The sequence below is a fragment of the Protomyctophum bolini genome (assembly GCF_963924005.1).
Source record: "Protomyctophum bolini genome assembly, chromosome: 2".
NCBI lineage: Eukaryota > Metazoa > Chordata > Actinopteri > Myctophiformes > Myctophidae > Protomyctophum > Protomyctophum bolini.
Genome location: NC_137863.1, coordinates 15,092,674 through 15,111,116, shown reverse-complemented (window position 1 = coordinate 15,111,116; position 18,443 = coordinate 15,092,674). Strand labels below are relative to the sequence as shown.

General features: G+C 42.7%; 1 protein-coding gene across 2 annotated transcripts in view; it reads left to right on the top strand.

The window, feature by feature from the left end:
- LOC308324811 (metabotropic glutamate receptor 4-like) overlaps positions 1-18,443 on the top strand; it is a 154,085-nt gene that overhangs the window by 114,940 nt on the left and 20,702 nt on the right. For both annotated transcript variants that reach the window (XM_080777113.1, XM_080777112.1), the window contains exons 6-8: positions 3,194-3,394; positions 13,175-13,323; positions 15,899-16,834. In XM_080777113.1, coding sequence (XP_080633239.1) covers positions 3,194-3,394; positions 13,175-13,323; positions 15,899-16,834 — 1,286 coding nt within the window. The remainder of the gene's footprint in view (positions 1-3,193; positions 3,395-13,174; positions 13,324-15,898; positions 16,835-18,443) is intronic.

Sequence of the window (18,443 nt, the reverse complement as noted above, 5' to 3'; positions counted from 1 at the left end):
TGGTTTGCAGGGAGGTCCTGGTGTTTGATAGTAAATAAATGATGGACGGAAGGACAGACTGCAACAGAGAAGCAATGTACTGATTTCGGAGGCGGCAGGGCTTCCTTTTTTATCTGTTATTTTACAAATAAAAACCTCTGCACATTCATTATAGTGGTCAAGAACCCCCATCTGCCATGAAAAATGATCAAAACGTTCTATTTTTTTCCTCTCTTTCAAAAATAGCATATACAAGCACCCAGCGTGTTGTAAGCTTCTAGCTCTGCTACTTTTGAATAGCCAACATACAAATGGATAAGGTGATTACAATGATTGTGATGCTATGTTAACTACTTTTGTTTTAAAATAGAAAGGTGAGGTCGCACAACTTGTAGTCCCGATGCCAAAAATACTTTTATTGTTCCCAATGTTGCCTTCTTCAGGGTACTTTTGTTTTAACATAATTGTATTGAAGGAATGTCACAGGAAGATATATATCAGTAGTAAAAACCCTTCAAGTTTTTATATGTTAACTACTTTTACTTGTCCCCGGAGGTTAACTACTCAACATGTCTTCCTGTTGGTCTGTTGCATACATTATTCTGTGTGCAACTTAGTCAGCCCGTGGCCCATTATCATTATAAAAACCTTTAAACTTACTCTACAGTCGACACACACCCCCTGCTGTGCACTTTTAACTTGCAAAGCTTAATTGAATTCCATTCAGCAGGTGTATAAACGCATGCAGCTATGTCATTAACTCATCCCTGATAATTACCCTATTGTTAATCTAAATGGAACACTCATGCGTACATTTTTTTTAATCTCCCCTCTACATACGGTGGAGTTGCGTGGAGGCTTTAACAAGCTCTGCTAAGGAGAGGACCATGAGTTTGGATTGACGTATTCCCTCCACACCTCTCCGCACGCACGCACGCACACACACACACACACACACACACACACACACACACACACACACACACACACACACACACACACACACACACACACACACACACACATCCCTTACTACTCCTGACAGCAAAACCCTATAAAAAGCTAACTTGGACAGAATTAAAGCACTGATCATCAAGTTATTCCATTCATCTTGTGAGGAGATTAGACATACATTGTCTGCAGAATGGATGTCCTTACTGCTGCCTTCCTATACTTCTTCACTGTCATGGCCTCTCCAGTTTAAATCACTTGTGCACCATCACTAAATCACTAAATGCACCATTTGTCAACGTCGGGTTTGGGGACACCTGGTGGTCACGTTGAATGCTCTAAATACGTGCTACAATATTATGAAAAATATATATGGCGGAGGAGTATGTCAGGCAGGTCATGTTAACATCAAATCTGGAAATTAAGTATAGACCTAACGTTTACAAAACGGCAATTCCTGGACAGATAGGAAAAAGAGTTGTGGTGTTGTTTTTTAACTGATTAGATTTCTCAGAGGAGAAAACCTTGCACTCCAGATATTGGAATTGATTCAGTTCACTGCAGCGTTCCAGATATTTACCTTCTAGCTAATTGTGAGAGGCAGGCCCCATTCAACACAGGAAGGCTAAAGAGGCAGGCCCCATTCAACACAGGAAGGCTAAGACACACTGAGGACCAATGCATTTTCTTCTATGTCCTTTGGACCACTGCCACTTGCTCCATTAAAAGGGTTGGCTCATTCTGAAGAGGCTTTTTACAGAACAGAACCGCCCTGATGTCTGACTTCAGCTGCTTTACAAAGTGGGGGTAACAGTATATATGAGAAGAACACTGGCAAAATGACTGCTTGCTGCTTTTGATTCCGTAGGACGGGACAATAATGTGTTATAGTCAGTATTTATATCTACAGCTGATTCTCAACCTTTTTAATTTCAAGGACCTCGATCCAGTTTGATATGCATTAGGCCACGGACCCCACCATTTTTCTAATCTCTGGGAGCCAAGTCTATAAAATAAGTGTTTTTAATTGAATTAATTTAAATCTGATAGTGCACAATTGAGGCCCCTGGAAACCCATGGAAGGACCCCTGGTTGCACAATGCAATTTGTAATTTTGTTACAAGTAGTACAAGTAGTGGCCCTTAGTAGTTGTTGAGAATTTGACACATGCACATATGTCAGTTTGCTTCTAAATATAGATGTGAAAGTGGGCCATATATGTTTTCATGAAGGTCAAGGATGAGCAAGTATAATTTGCTAACCACTTGTACCTTAGAGAGTGGTCACACTTGCCTTGATTGCGCGATGATGGGTCTGATCGTTTCCTGATTGATGATCATTTCCGATGCACTTAAAAAAAAACTTCAAACTCTCTCCTATGATTGCCTCATTCCCTTGAAATCTAAATGAATACAGAGATTGACGACAAGGTTAATAATGAGCCAACTCAGTGGCCACAGCAGGATGTAATTTATCAGAAGTATAGCCTAGATGGGGGGGGGGGGGGGGGGCTGTCCAAAAGTACAGTAATATCGCAAAAGGGACGGTCACGTCATTGTAAAACAACACATACGTAGTAATAATGTGTCAGGTGAAAGAGGCGCTGTCTCCCCCTTTTTGCCTTTGTTTCCCCCCCCCACATTATTGTTATTATTTTAGTAACGTGTATGTTTCTCTGTCGCAAATTATTATTTAACACTATTAGAAATTGAACACTATTATTTCAACTAGGGCGAGTCCATTTGGATGCATATTGTCGGGCTTTGGAGACCAAACTAGGCATATGAATACATTTGGAGCGTATTCTGCAGGCACACGCCGTTGTCTTTTGCTGCTGCTGCGGCTAGTAGCGTTACCCCGTCCACCACAGGGTGCAAACACACAGACACAGTGGATTATTTTTGAGCGAGCAAAAATATATAGGGCTATATCTTGCACCACCCCTTACCCCTTATACCTAAACTTATTTGCCATTTTTTACTATTAAAAAAAATACCTTTGATCTACAAGCTCACAACGTGTAGATGTAGATTGGCTAGTTGAACTATTTTAAAATAGTTGGTGAAACATCTGTGAACGGAAATCTAAAATATATTTATTCATTTATTTCTAGTGTCGGTGTAAATAACATACTGTATCTACACAAGCTCACAACGTGGCACATTGTCAGCTATTTTCAGACATGGCATGCAACCAAGTATAAATCATGCATAATATGCCATGTGATGTGGCTCATTTGAGTCTGTTCTTTTGTACCCTACAGATCAGGAGCGGACAGGAAGAGACTCCTCTTATGAGCAAGAAGGCAAGGTGCAGTTTGTTATTGATGCTGTCTATGCGATGGCACATGCCCTTCACAATATGCACAGGGAACTATGCCCAGAGAAGGTGGGCCTCTGCTCCAAAATGGACACCATCAACGGGACTCTGCTGCTCAAGCACATCCGCCGCCTCAACTTTGCAGGTCAGTCAAGTTTGTTTTGGAATGTAATGCACGCTCATTTATCTTGCTGCGAGGTGATGTTCCCTCTTTCATATACCGCTGGGTGCAATTTAAACAGAGCAGCGATATGCATTGGAAAGGTATAATGATTTCCGCTATCCATTTTGAGAAATTATTTTCAAACGGTATTTCCAGGGTCAATAGAATATTTTTTTGCTCACAATTTGCCAACAAGTCTACTACTTATTTCCCCACATACTGTATAGTGCATTGATCTGAAAAGACTTTGGTCCTCGGTCTAGTCTGAATGTGCATGCAAACTTTCACCTAAATCATGTTCATGATTTGAGGCATTTTGTTTAAAACGGACCAATCCTGCAAACTTGAAGCCAATCTTAGCGAATCGGGATGGAATATGGAAAATTGGATTCATCCGTGTTGATCGCATGCCTATAGAGATACTGTGTAGTGTGTACCGATTTGCGTGATGTATAGATAAAATCTCTAGGACTAATGTAAAAAATTGTGTTTTGCAAAGACCGGCCTCATGCTGTCGCCATAACAGACCATTCTGGAACATTTTGGGCAGGGAGTGTGTGTGCACAATTTCGTAGCGACAGGGCCAACAGTGCCGGAGATTAACTGGTAACAGACGGAAGGACGGACAGACAGGGGAGAAAACATAGTCTTTGCCATGCCTATTGGTGTGCAAAGAAAAACACGGCTTCTCACTTATTAGGATGGTAGTATGACTCATACTCGAAAACACCCGTCCTTGGTTATGGTGACTCATACTGTATGAGTGACCAGAATCAAGGACCAGCGCTACCGACTGCACCACCGTGTAACTGTCTTCAGCCTTTTAATCAAAACAACTATTTAGATTTTTATAACCCTCCTGTATAGCCTACTGTAACTACTGCACTAGCTACTGTCGAGTATACTGGAAATTCTGAAAGTGACAGAGGAATGTTATGAGGTCATGAGCTCACTTTCTGGTTCAGATCTATAGCAGCACTAAAGAATAAGTCTAACATGTGTAAGTGCTTCATTGGACCACAACTTCAGTTTCCCTTGCTGTTCATTGATATTGGAGCTGCAGCGGAATGTTAATGACTTTCTTACTAAAAATGCAATTCATTACTTCATATTCTTGAGAAAGACCAATACGGGTCGAAACGTTGTATGTCCTGCCTGCTGTGATTGTGAATACATTTACCTGGAGCATTACAAAGTGAGTTGTGAGCCCTTGCTTTTGTCCATGATATCTGTTAGTTTAACAGTTTGTCTCAAGATCGGAGGGTGTGCGCTGTCTTATTCTGACCCTTTCTTACCACCTCATCTTGGTTTGACCGGAAGTCTAGTATTCAGGCACACATGCTTGTGTCTCGGAGCTTTATTCTGTCAAGCTTTGTTGGGACAATGCAAAGTCGCACATCTCTGCCAGGTTGGCTTTTAACCAAGACAAGATACAATATTAAAAGAAAATATTCAATGTATTTAATGTTAATATAATTTAATGTTCATTGTCAATGGCATTTAATGTTAGTGTTGCCACAAAAAGCCGATTTATTCAGACACATATGGCGTAAATTCTCATTTCATTGTCAATTGCAAATGTGACACATGTTGTGATGAAAAGCTACTATATAGCCCCTCAAAAATGTGCGGAGAATGTCTGAAAAGTGCAAACTGACAATGAAAATGAACTGATTAATTACTGTAAGTAATCAAATGGCAGGTGTGGGCTGGGGTTGCCATGGCAATCAATTGGCTCAGGCAGAGTCTGGAAATTGGATAGGTGTGGGGACATTATTTAGGTCCACTACCACAGCCTTTTCTGGCAGTTCTGAACCGTGTATCCGACCAACTCAAGGCCGGGCACTGCACTCCCTGTGGTGGTGTGGAACGCGTGTGTCGAATTTATAGCGTATGTTCTCGCCGCCTCCTGCTTTACTGGCACTCCCAGGTGAGCCTCCTTTTCCTTGGACTCGCTGGCATGAGTCATTCAGGGAAATGTTTTCTGAACAAAACTACGGACCTGTAAAAGTTCTGTTTGGGAAGTGTATATTCGACTGAGAGTTGCTGAAAGGATGCAAAGACCTTCACCATATATAAGTCCTTAAAGATGGAGTGCGCACCCACAGCTGTAGTTGTATGATAAAGGGGGAGGGGTTAGGGGAGGGGCTGATAGTGTGGTGTCACTATATTACTGTTTACTTCATTGGCCCGTTTGACTGTCAAGGGTTCAGCCTCCAGGAAGAAACACTAAATACAAAGTTAATACACCATTGCACATAAAAACAACTCCAGGGTGTCTAAAGAAGTACTGTCACCTCATAGACACATGAAAAACTGGAAAAATACAAAAATTGTGGCACACTTTAAAAGTATAAATCCCAAGACTTTTCCAGGTTGAAAAGGCACCATCTATCAAAGAGGGATGGAAAATATGATTGGCTGCTATTGGGGCATTGATAGAGAGTGAGTGCAATCCGAAATGGCGTCTAAATTGGATCCATATTTTTAGAGTTTTTTCAATAATATTTTTAGTGTATAGGGCGGTTGAGGAGAGAATGGGAGAGGCATGAGTCATTCAGGACCTACAGTACATCATGGACTGACGGACACTCAAGTCTGGACTGACAGACTTGAGTGTAGTCTGGAAATGAGCCACACTAATCCACTGTCTTGGCACGGTGAGACAGCGGATATTTAAGATTGGGGACTGTGTCACATTGCTGGTCATTTCTCAGCCGCTCAGTGTTATCCCCTGGAGGATTTTATTTCGCCAGCGCAAACAGCAAGATGAGGCGAGTCAGTTCATCAATATGAGGCCGATTTGAAGGGCGTGTGTAAGCGTGTGTAAGTTTGGAGCAATACGAGATGAACTGATTAGAGACCAGTTGGCTGAGCACACAAACAACCCAAAGGTTTGGGAGAAATTGATTATACCCCCGGATGACCTGACACTTAATAAGGCTGAGGAGATGGCTTTCCAATTTGAGTCAGTACTGGGTTTTGTCACTCATTTGGCTTGCACCTCAGTTTCCTCTACCCTCTCATTCAACTATTCCAGTTCCCCTCCGGGACGTTTCCCACATAAACTACACAGGACTCCAGCGGACTCCAGTGTGTTGCTGCGGTAACACGTGCAACCGGGACCCAGAACTGTCCCACCAGAGGGCATTGTTGTGAGAAGCAAACCCACTTTGCGGTTCTGCACCAGCCACCTCTTCAAAACAGCCCTTCTCACGTATTGATCCAGCACCTACAATACACTCTGCGAGCTCTACTCGCCGCACCTTGGATTTAAAATCTGGTGGTTGCGTGGAGGAAGACAGGAAAACTCCCCTTGTGTGTGTCGACCTCAAGGTGTTAAATAAGGCAGTCCTCCCTGACAAGTACCCACTGCCTACAGCGCAATTAACAACTGACCAATTAACAACTCAGTTCCATGATTCCACCACATTCACCAAGATCCATCTCCACCAGGTTTATCTGCAGGTCTCGCTGCATAGCTGAAACTTCATTGCCTCTGTACATGGGGGTGTTTCGATACATCTTCTTAGACTCTCCATTGAGGCGTTCCATGAAGCCAATGAGTACCTTTAGTTTGTGGGGTTCCCATGGAAGGTAAGTAAGCAACATCAGGAAGAAGCAGGACTCAACCATCAGGATTCAAACTCCATTCTTTATTGTATATGTCATCACACCAGAGAGAGACTAGTGTCTCTCTCCAGAGCTTCCCTCAGCCCTCCCCACACACATCCCCAACACATATTTTATACTACAGGAGTGTACAGAGTTTCAGGAGTAACAAGAGATGGTCATTCCTTAAATGGACTCTATTATATAGTTAACTCACACAGTTTGAAATAGGTTCACATGGGTCGGCAGTCTCTAATGAGTTTTTCAGTGAAGAACAGGTGGTAATTAGAGTGTATAGTATCATCTACTAGTAGGCTACATTCAATTAATCAATACCACAGTGTTTATATGCATTTTTGCCACCACATTCCATCCTATTTCTCTTTGTAACTGAAAACCTCAGTTACATGTACACCAGAAAATACATTATTCATTAGAATCACAATTCACTGGGATACAATCATGAACAAACATTCAACTCTATTGTTAGGTACATGTGTGATGACAGTGACCAACAGCATTGCGCGTGTAATTGCACCTCCAACATAAAAACTCACTGGACATTTTGGCCTATTTTTGATAATGCTATGTTATTTGACATGGTGGTCCCTGGGTCAAAATCTGTTGAAAACCACTGTGCGAGACGGATCAGTAGAAAGATAAGTAGAATAATAAATCTGTAATGCTGTAATATGATTTCGTTTTTCCGTATTTTTCAGGCCATCTACTGTGCACTGCTGTTTATTCTACTACACACAATCTATCCTGACATAATTCAAAGTCACATTGTCCCTGATCATGTTCCCATTCTGTTTGAAACAACATCAGCTATGCCTTTGAAACACATCTGTAACAATACTGTATGTTCAGTTGTTGGGAATTCACTGATTGCAGGGGAAGTGGAGCACGTGTGGTTCACTCAATGTCCTGTGTGTGTGTGCAACATTTTACAGTAATGCAACAAATGCATTCATTTATAAATCACTAAATCAAAACAAGGCAAATATTGTTTGTGCAGGAAGTCAGAGACTACTTTGTTTTTAATTGTTCTTGTGAAATTTGTTTCATATTTGGATTTGTCTATGATTGTCATATTTAGTAGTATTTAGTTTTATAAAAAGCCACATGTGATTTTAGAGAGGCTAAGGGGTTTCAGACCCCTTAGCTGTTCTAAAATCACTGTATACTAGCCTCATGGGGCTTATTGCTTTGATCTTCATAATGTGATAAGTGATGCACTCTACTGTATAAGAAATCCCTCAAGTCTTACAGTATATTCCCTCATTAATAGCAAACAAAACAGTATTTGACAGAGAGATGAATCCTTTTGAGGCTGGGGTAGGGGGGTATTCACTGAACAGTCACATATGCCATATTTAACTGCATATATTTGAAGACATTCCGTCTGGTGTGTCATCCATTCCCCACTGTGCTTGGGCCAACATGCCCTTTTCAGGCTGCATACATAATGAAACCCAACTGATGAAGGTCAAATGTCAGTACTTAAAGTGCAGCCCTGTTGTAATTACTCTGAGCGAGCCGTATCATTGGCCAACCCACATTGCACTTATCGTTCCATGCCAGTCCACTGAGCAAGTTGATGTCCGATAACCTTTGTAGTGGACCCCAGGTATGACAGAGACACTGGCTTTGCTGGGATATTTCTTCCAGTGTGGTAATATTATATAGTTTAACCCTGTTGACTGGGGTCCCCCATAATTATATACTTTGTCCCCTCCTTTTTTCCCTCTACACTAAATATCTTATCGCTCTACAAGCTCACAACTTGTACTGTGAAGCTTTTAGCTGACTTTTGTCCTATTATGAAATGCCCATAGGAATAGGGAAGCTGTAGTATTCACATGCCTATACTAGACCCTAGAAGTTGTGATGCTTGCCACAGGTAGTAGTTTTCAAGAAATCTTGTTTAGGAGCAAAGGGTTGGACAGTCAGACAGTTTCATGGCAACCCAACCATTACAGTGACACTAGAGAAATACTCATGGTGTCACCCAAATCGCTAGGTTTCATCCTCCAGGGAGCAATACGCTCAGTGGTTTCATGACAAACTGCCCATATTCTGGCCCCAACGGTGACATTAGAGACACGATCAGAAGGGTTCATCCTCTGAGAATAAAGGTGCACGTGCACAGGAAATTTTGCGGTAGTCCAGCCAGTACCTTTCGAGATATCCTTAGACGGACCAACATTGCCATCCTTAGAGCCCCACCACTAGCGGAGTTAAAAAACAAAACCCTAGGCTCTTTAGCTTTCTTTAATCTAAATCCTGCTCTCTTCAAGTGCTCATAGGCTCATTCAGAAGCAGCCAGAGCCGGTGCATACAAAGCAGAACTATATCAAACAGCTTCACTACGTCCTCCTGCCCTGTTTGACACTCCTTCTGGCGCCCACACCTCCGCCTTTGAAGCATCTAAAAGTAGTTTAAATCCTCAGTAGGACACAATTGAATGAAGCTTCCCATCAGTATTGCATGTCTCATGTGAGAGAGCGTGTTGTTGTCCCTCTGCCGCAGAGAGAGAGAGAGGGAAAGAAAAACATACCTGTGGCCTTCCTACTAGTCATACTCACCAGGCAGGAGTTTGGCGAACATGGTAAAGACAAGCTCTGTGTCGGTTTTTCCCATGCAATTATATGCCACTCTCTTCCCCTTCAAGAAGGTATCAAGTCTCCATTGTGTATAAGTTAAAGATGCTTGCAGATGAAAACTCTCATGTTCATGCAACATATCCAAGCTCTTTTCTTTGCAAACTGAAGCTGAAGTACACTTATCGTTATTGCAGTATGACTGCAGGCAGTCTCCCTGCCCCTCACAGTTTCCTTCACTCTTTAGTATTGCCACTGGTGTACCCCAAACACAATGTGGGCTTATTAGCTCAACACCTTTCGGTGGCTGATAGGTCTACTCTAAAGAGCATGCCACTGAATGTGTATTCCCATTTAAAACCCAGCTTGAGGGCACTTACAGATAGCAGAGGCCTATTTATTGGGATTGACAAATCGCACAAACACCAGGACAGAGATTGAGAGGGAGGAGAGAAACAGCAACCCTTCAAGTGTGATTTCAGCTGTAAATTCTGCACCAGCATCCAGGTCATTAAATCCTAATGACTGGTGTAGAGGGCAACAAGCCGTGATGCCATCCACCAAGGTGTCCTGGTTGTTCATCACAGCATAACAAGCACATGTTGGATTGATAGGCAGAAAACCATTACTGCAATCATTATTGCAGTACATATAATTACAGGCTATTCATAACCTAGTCCAAACATTTCAGAAGAATATTGAATGAAGGCCAGGTTGTGGTGGGTAGCCACACACACACACACACACACACACACACACACACACACACACACACACACACACACACACACACACACACACACACACACACACACACACACACACACACAGAGCACACTTAGCACACACAGCACACAGCACACAAATACAGAAACACATGTGCTGTAGTGCATGGAGTACTCTTGTGTGATGATTGGTCTGTCATATTAGCAGCCCAGCCCCGATGCTGCTGTGCTGGAGCCCCCTGTGGAACTCATTAGGCCCCCCCGACTAGTAAAGAGCCCTGTTTAGACAAGTGGGTCATAATACATGACAGGCCTAATTCCTCAACAACTCAAACCTTGACCATGCAGACTGCACCCTAAGGTACACCGCTATCCACTCTAAATGAAGAGATCTAGACACCAGTGGGCTCTTGAGGGCTGCGCCAATATTTCCCCCAATGCTCTCCTTAGTGTAAAGCCTGGGTTATATTTACTGTAATGTGTGGTGGTGTCACACACACACCGAAAGTAAAATCATGCAGATTTATAAGCTCACAATACGTCACACTGTGCTTGTAGATCTGCCTCTATTTGTCGAACGACATGCAGAAACATTGTCAAGTTCATGTTTATATGTCTTAAGGTGGTTGTACACTGGACGCGTTTTTCGGAAAACCGATGGAGAAACGCCGCTAAAAATCTGAAAAGCGCGCTCTGTGTGCAGGGACCTTTAGTTGTATTTTCAAGCACCAGAAACTGGTCAGCCTGGTATACAGTATCATACCAATCTACTCTATACTATTTACTCCTGCATGTATGTAAAAAGTTTATTGAGATGGTTCCTCTGTACTCTGTGCTAATAGAGTAGCTATGATTCTATAGGGTGAACTTGAAGCGGCAGAAGTGACGACTGAAAAGAAAAGAAAAGAGAAGAGAAGAAAAATCTTACTGATATTTTGAGTAACTGTATTAAAACTGTATCTTCTGGGGCTGTGTTCTGTGCAAACCCACCACCCCCCCTCACGCTATCAAAAAACTGTGTGACTTCTATTGAAAATGAATTGGAGCGGCCTTCAAACACGGACAGGACACCAGACAAGACAGCTGTTTGATATGTGCGAGTGCAGCCTGGTAGTTTCCTGTGCAACAGTCTCTGAGTCACCAGGACAAAGCAGTGTTAAAGCATCTGCAGTCTCACCACGGGCACTAGTGCACACTGCACAGTGCGACTCAGAGGCACCTGATTGGTAAATACCCCATGCAGGGCAGTATTGTACACTGCTTTAAGAGAAATTGGCAAAACATGTTCTCCCCCTTCAGAATGTGCCGAGTTTCATTCAGTTAACATATGGTTCAAATAGCTAGTACACACAGTCGCACACATGTGTGCGCGCGAGCGCACACACACACACACACACACACACACACACACACACACACACACACACACACACACACACACACACACACATTGTACACACATGCACGCAGGCACACGCATGCACAGTACGAAATCTACAGTATAGCAGCTCACAGATGGAGAAGAACGACTGTCAACAGCATTAGTGTTCTGAAAGCATCAGTGGTCCATTTCCATCCTCTCAGTGACAGCATGTTGTCCATGTGAGCACTTACACATTTTAATACACAACCGAGACGTGAGGAGTGGGAGGCATAGAGCTCCTACAGCTCATTTAAAAAATATGATGACGAAATGATTCATTCATTATCTTTGACAGAAATGATGACAGATCGGTTGCAGTCGGTATGTAAACATAATACCTATGTGCTTCATGAACTCACCGTAATCCCCCCAATTGGTAACTGCTTTGTGATGTGGGCTGCATTGTTACATGCGCGAGTAGACGGTAATGCCCTTAATCCATCAGGGCTGACTCATCGAGATGTGGATTAGAGTGTGCTGCATCTTTCAGCACCTAAACAAAACGCAAAGAAATAATGCCCATCAGCAGAAATCCAACGTCCACATTTTGCTTCCTTGTTCCTAACTGGGATTCACAGCACACTGACTTAATAAACAAGCCAACCAAGACAAGAGAAACACTCAATCACTTGCTTTGAACAGTGCATTTAGCATGAGGGAAGATTCTGTAGACCAGCAACGCCTTGTGTTTCCCCTAGGGTGAAAGCACATGGCAAAATATGTACCGGTACCTTATAATGGAGTGTGACAAAATATCACAGATTTGTTTGATTGAAGAAACCCTCTGGATAGGTCTACCTTTGATCATGAATTCATGACGCAACTCCCCATGAGCTACACCCCTCAATTGACACTGACCTTTCTAGTTATATTACATTCTATTATGCTCTATAAACTATTTGAAAACGTGGTTGAACTCTAAATGTAGCCAAAATTATTGCACACTGGTTGGAACAATGTCCCAAAAGAGCATAAGTTCACTTAAAATCCCTGGAAGGGCTGCAATAATCAGTGTCGGAGAAACGCCATACGAGAGGCATCTCCATACCCTGCTTAGCTATCATCAAAGTGCTCCTGTAAGGCATTTAACGTCCCAACCGCTCCACTGGCGTTGTTCATTGGCCAACGACAGTATGTGAGAGGTTGCATAAGGTGTTGTTCATTGGCCAACGACAGTATGTGAGAGGCTGCATAAGGTAACTCCAAGGTCTACAAATGTGTGTGCATTTTCTTAATGGGAAACTACTCCCTTTAGGTGTTTTCTGTTAACTGGACCTGTGTTCTCAGCCAACTTACTTCTTTAAAAAAGTTTATTTGTGTTTCTGAAAAACGACTGAATTGCAATGTGATAAATAGCTAATTAATGTGAAGTAAACAACATGATCACTCACTCCTCTAGGCATAGCTGGCTTCCCTGTGCTCTTCAATGAAAATGGAGATGCTCCTGGACGCTACGACATCTACCAGTACCAGATCAGAGACCATTCTGACAACCGATCTGCTGAGTACAAAATCATCGGCCACTGGACGGATAAGCTCTATCTTAATGTAAGCTTTTCTTGAATTCCATACCAATGCATGGTCATAGCAAAGCAGCTGATGGCAGGCTCAGTCTACAAATGTTCCATTCTTATTATGTTGATGTGGTGTTCAAAGTTGAAAATATCACAAGGGTGCTTTAAATGATCAACAGTGTGATATAAAGAATGAGAGCTTTAGGAGCTTAATGACGGACATACTGTATCTACATATATACTAATCACTTAAGACAGCATCAACGGAAATTGAAAATACTATATTACAAGTTGTGGTATAATATCAATATGTGGGTGGCTCTGTGGCTCAGGAGGTAGAGCAGGCAGTCGGCGGTGTGTCCTTAAGCAAGACACTGAACCCCTACCTCCAGTGGTTGCCACCATTGGTGTGTGAATGTGGGAAGGGAGGACACTGGTGTCGACTGTTCGCCGCTTCACCTCCCAATGTATGAATGAATCGACCATTGTAAGCTACTTTGAGTAGGCACGTAGTGCATAGAAAAGCGCTATAGAAATTAAATCCATTATTATCAATACAATTATATATAAAGGGGGTCTGTTCAGGTACTGTAATAGTCAGAGTGGGGCTGTCCTGGTTTTACAAACAAATATTATAGACTTGATTCATTGATATGGTTATGAAACAACATCCTTTTTCTGTCTATCAGCAATATAAGAAACAGCATTTCTGTTACATAATTGAGTGAAAAAGGAAGCCAGCAAATAAAAAACATCACATACTTTTTTTTAATATACATTCTGCGGGTGTCGCAATCTTTTCCAATCATCTGGTCACCCTACAGTAGGGCCTCATTCACACGTATCAAACACATGTTCCACAATGCAATTCCAATGGGAGTCACATGGTTTGACCAAACATTATTTTGTGTTTGATGAGGCAGAAATCAGCAATCAAACACAAATTTTTGGCCAAACCATGTGACTCCCATTGGAATTGCATTGTGTCAGCCATTAATCAGAGACAGAGCACAGAACATTTGTTTGATACGTGTGAATGAGGCCTAGAAGGGACTGAATTAATTGCATTTGACAAAACAATGAAGAGGCGTTCAAGAAGAAAGCCTGTAAAATGGAAAGTATGTAACTTAGGAGCACCTTTATTGTCTTTATAATTCTTTCAACATTGTTTTTACTTTTTGATGTATAGACTTAGTTCTGGCACCCACTGTGGAATGGGTGAGTTCTTATACTCCAAAGACGTATGCTTTTAGTTAATTAGGATTCTTTGAGCTCTTAATTAAATCCATATTTGCAGAAGAATTTGTGGGCTTTGAATTTAACCACCATGAAAACGTTAACACTGAATGTACTCTTCAGAATGACAAATTGGTTTTGTACATTAGTTGTACTGTATTTAAAAGTTGCATTAAAGAAGGAAAAACAACATCCTCCCTACAACAGGATTTCTATGATCACAGACAGATTTGTTGATACGTAAGTCTCTGCCGAAGTGCAAAGCTGCATCAATAGAGCGTCGCAGTCCCAATGCATTTTTCCCATATCAAAAGGTATTTATTTAAAGACGGTTACGCTGCGGACAAAGCCAACTCGAGTTGTGACAACTCATGACAGTAAACAATATTTTGGACCAAACAAATAATTACAAAGAAGAAAAACAGCAAAAACATGTGTTGTAACCTGCCGTTTCTTTCTTCTTTCTAATTATTTGTTCGGCCCATTTGTTGTCATGATTTGTCACGACAAGAGTTGGCTTTGTCCGTGGCGTAAACGTCTTTAAATAAATACTTTTTGAAATGTCTGAGGAAAATGAACGGAGAATCATTTCCTGGGCCCTGGTAGGGGGCGGGACTCCGATGCTTTATAGCAGTGTCCTTCAGAATGAAGATTTGATTGCCCTCGGCTTTACATGTCTCTGTCATCTGATTTTTATCTTGCTGTATACTTGAAGAAGAAAGGGCAGCTCCATTTGACCCCTGATTCACCCCCTTTGACCCTCCCCAGTCACTGTGCATGCTGTCTCTGTTGTTGTACACAGGATAATATGCAGCGGACCTTCACTTAATGCGGCCCTCTGGTTAATATCAGAATACTGAAAGTTAACATAATTGTCTATTTCTGACTCCTTAAATCACTGATGTGATACGATTTTCATCTCTGGGTAGGCAAACTACACTAACATTCTCAGTGTTCATTTAGTGAAACTGCCCCGCCGATAGGATGATTCTTCTGTGTAGGCTACAGTGGTGACCTCATGTTTATGTATAGTGATGTGTTTTTCTTTGCTGTGTTGTTTTGTTGTGTGTGTGTTATTATTATTGTTGTGTGATTATTTTTATTATTAGTTTTTATTTCTGAGAGTGTAAAATGGAACCAAATACCCTTATGGGTAAACGTTTTGTGCAGTCTCAGACCCGTATAGGGTCCATTTGGTTCCTAACTATCAATCATTTATGTGGGACCCCGAGGGAACCCAGAGTGGACCCCACGTTGACTTACATGATTGTCTTTCTTTCATTATCTCTCATCTTACTTGTCTCTCTTACATTCTCTCTCACCCTTCCTCTCCATACTCGCACACACCTCCCTCCTCTCTCTCTTTTCCTCAGGTCCGTGCGATGCTGTGGCCGGGTGCCGTCCGTCATATCCCCTCATCAATCTGCAGCCAGCCCTGTCAGCCTGGTGAGCGCAAGAAGATAGTGAAGGGCATTCCTTGCTGCTGGCACTGCGAGCGCTGCGACGGATATCAGTACCAGGCAGACACCTACACCTGCAAGATGTGCCGCTTCGACTTGCGGCCAAACGAGAATCACACCGGCTGCGTTCCGATCCCCATTGTGAAGCTGGAGTGGAGCTCCCCGTGGGCCGTCATCCCTGTTCTCATTGCCGTGTTTGGCATCTCAGCCACCCTGATGGTCATGCTGACGTTTGTCCGTTACAACGACACGCCGATCGTCAAGGCGTCGGGGCGTGAGCTGAGTTATGTCCTTCTGACTGGCATCTTCCTCTGCTACGCCACCACCTTCCTGATGATCTCCACCCCCGACGTAGGGATCTGCTCCCTCCGAAGGATCTTCCTGGGCCTGGGGATGAGCATTAGCTATGCAGCCCTGCTCACGAAGACCAACCGCATTTACCGCATCTTTGAACAGGGCTCCATGTCCGTGAGTGCACCCAGGTTAATTTCCCCAGCCTCGCAGCTCATCATCACGTTCAGCTTGGCCTCTGTGCAGCTAGTCGGCGTGTGCATCTGGTTTGGCGTCGACCCCTCCCAGGCCATTATTGACTATGAGGACCAACGGACGTCGAACCCGGTGCTGGCCCGTGGCATGCTGAAGTGCGACATTTCAGACCTGTCACTGATTTGCCTCCTTGGGTACAGCATGCTACTGATGGTCACCTGCACAGTCTATGCTATTAAAACCAGAGGTGTGCCAGAGACATTCAATGAGGCCAAGCCCATTGGTTTGACCATGTATACCACATGCATCATCTGGCTGGCCTTCATCCCAATCTTCTTTGGAACTTCACAGTCCACAGAAAAGGTAAGCTGGGAGCTGTTAAGTGATGTATCTATTCCTGAGACATGCTCATGTCCTAGCTAGGTGTACACAGAACAAACCGCTGTGATTTCAGTGCTGAAGGGAACATCTGCTCTAGTTAGATATTCATACTTGCATTTTGGCTGCTGCAAAACGAAAGATTGATTGTTGCAGTGTTATGGTGGCCATAGGCCAAGCTGTCTAGCAGGTCTGTTGTCTGCATGTATTGTAGACCATCACAGTTCATACAAGAAAGAAAATGAACTGCTTCGCCTCTAGTCAATGCGAGTCAATGGTGTAAATGGTGATGCCCCACATCTTTCCCTACTTGCGGGACTCTGGGGGACGAGGATTTACTATTCTTACCATATCGGGTTGCAACTCAAACAGGGGTGTGCTCTAGCGAACTTCGCAATGCTCAACACGGCAACTCACGCTCTTTAGCATGCTCGGTGGTGTCTATCATGGCTCAAGTTCACTAGAGACTGCGCCCCTCCGTCATGGTCTAAAACTATACTTTATCTGCAAAGAAACGAGTCTGCGGTTGTTGGAAAAATAGTGGAGGCAGCAGGTTTTGAACCCAGGAGGTATGGATTCATAGTCTAATGATTAGACCACTATACTATTGAGTTGGTTAGCAGAGTTAGTTTGGAGGTTGTATTTGAGGCTGAGAATACTACACCCCGTGGGCACTTCTTACTAGTAGTAGGGTGGCCAATCAGAAGCAGGCGGGCGCTGGTCTTGGCCGTCGCTAACAGTAGGGGCCCTATTTTCGTCCCTTTTCCCTAAACTTCTTTGCCTTTTTTACTACTTTGAAAAACATTTTTGTTTAGCCGATCTACAAGCTCACAACGTGTTGATGTAGATCTTCTAGTTGAACAATGTTTTTAAAATAGTAAAAAAAAAGGGCAAATAAGTTTAGGGAAGAGGGGTTTAGCACTGACGACAGGGGGGCCATGCTGTTATTAGACTACGTCTTGTTTATTTTTACTTTAAGGGACCAAGAAGTCACGAAGTGACTTTGGTCACTTAATGTTTTTGTGGGTTTTTTTCTTCTTCTCCTTCTTCCGCCAAAAATAGCTGATAACATTTTAAATAACATTTAAAATGTATCTCCTCCCAGGATCTTTGATCAAAATGCACGAAATCTTCTACACGTGAACTTTGGACCTATACGGACAAAATAATTTTTAAGTGATTTTTTTTATTATGAACCAATGAAAATTGCTGTTTTGTGAAAATTCTTCTTCTGCCTCTAATACATACATGCAGCGTCATATGCTCATGTCATTTTACAGTATAGTAGAGGGTCATGCCAAATAGCACTGAAAGCAGTCTTACTCCAATTGGCCAAAGGGGGCCTCATTTGGCCAAAAGTCATGGCACTTGTTTCCACATGTTCCTTGACTCATGGGGAACACATCTGTCACTTTGACAAGTAAGCTCCGCCCTCAGATTTTCCGCCATTTTGAGCAGTTTGAAAAATGCTTAAACCTGATTTTCTGCCTGGATTGTTGAGCAATTTGTGTGAAACGTCCTACACACAATCTATGGACCATGATCTGAAATTCCAGTTGAAGAGAACTTTGTGCGTGAAAACATGAACAGCGAA